At 70.9% G+C, this 855-nt stretch overlaps 1 protein-coding gene across 1 annotated transcript in view; it reads right to left on the reverse strand.

Moving 5' to 3' along the window:
• The window catches only part of SIDT2 (SID1 transmembrane family member 2), a 28,513-nt gene extending 27,666 nt beyond the window's left edge, over positions 1–847 (reverse strand). The window contains exon 1 of the mRNA XM_019512325.1: positions 420–847. Coding sequence (XP_019367870.1) covers positions 420–596 — 177 coding nt within the window. The 5' untranslated portion in view covers positions 597–847. The remainder of the gene's footprint in view (positions 1–419) is intronic.
• Between the last annotated feature and the right edge of the window lie 8 nt (positions 848–855).

The following is an 855-nucleotide window of genomic DNA, read 5'->3' on the forward strand; positions in this document are numbered from 1 at the left end:
CATGAAGCCAGGGGCTGTGCAAGGTGCTCGGGACCCAGCCCGGCAGCCGAGGCAAGGACCTGCTGTAACCTCCCTGGCGCCGATCAAGTGACTTCCCTGCAGCGTGTGCAGCCCAGCCCAGCCTGTTGTGCAAACCGGGGGAACGGGAAATGGGACTTGAGCAACCGAGGGAGGGGGCACGGAGAGAGGCGTGCTGCCCCAGGGCAAACCCGGGACCCCTGGCCGGGCGATGGGGGGGCACAGAGACTGGACCCGCAGCGCAGCTCTCTGCCCCCCGCACACCGCTGGGCCGGACCAGGCCGGAGCAGAGCGGCATGTCGGGGGCTGGCCGCAGCCCTCACCCGTTCCCTTGTCAGCGCCCCCATCCCTCCCTGCGTGGCCCCAGGCAGGGGCTGGCTGCCCCCCCACCCGGCGCTCACCCTGTTCCTCAGCACGGTGTGGTTGAAGGTGTAGATGTTCACCAGCTCGCTGTTCACCCAGTCCGAGTAGACCTTGTCAAACTCGGCCTCCTTCTGGGAGACAGTCTTGGCAGGCGGGGGCTCGGGCAGTGCCGGCGCCAGCAGCAGCAGGACGAGGGGCAGGCGCAGGGCCAGCATGGCCGGGTCCCCTGCGCTTCTCCCGGGGCTGGCGCTGGCACTGGGCGCAGGCAGCTTCCAGCATCACCGGGGCAGCAGCCTTTAGACCTGGCCACATTGAGCAATCTGGACCATTTCCGGCTGCGCCGGCGGGAGGGCACGCCTCTGACTCAGGCTGGCGCAGGCCGGGCCAGGCCGCCGCCCTGGGGCTCAGCTCCCGGGGCCTGGGTCACGGGCGCCCCCGGGGCTCAGCTCCTGGGCCCGGATGGCAGCACGCGTC

Source organism: Gavialis gangeticus, unplaced genomic scaffold (genome assembly GCF_001723915.1).
Source record: "Gavialis gangeticus isolate Ggan-Ray unplaced genomic scaffold, GavGan_comp1, whole genome shotgun sequence".
Taxonomy (NCBI): Eukaryota; Metazoa; Chordata; order Crocodylia; family Gavialidae; genus Gavialis; species Gavialis gangeticus.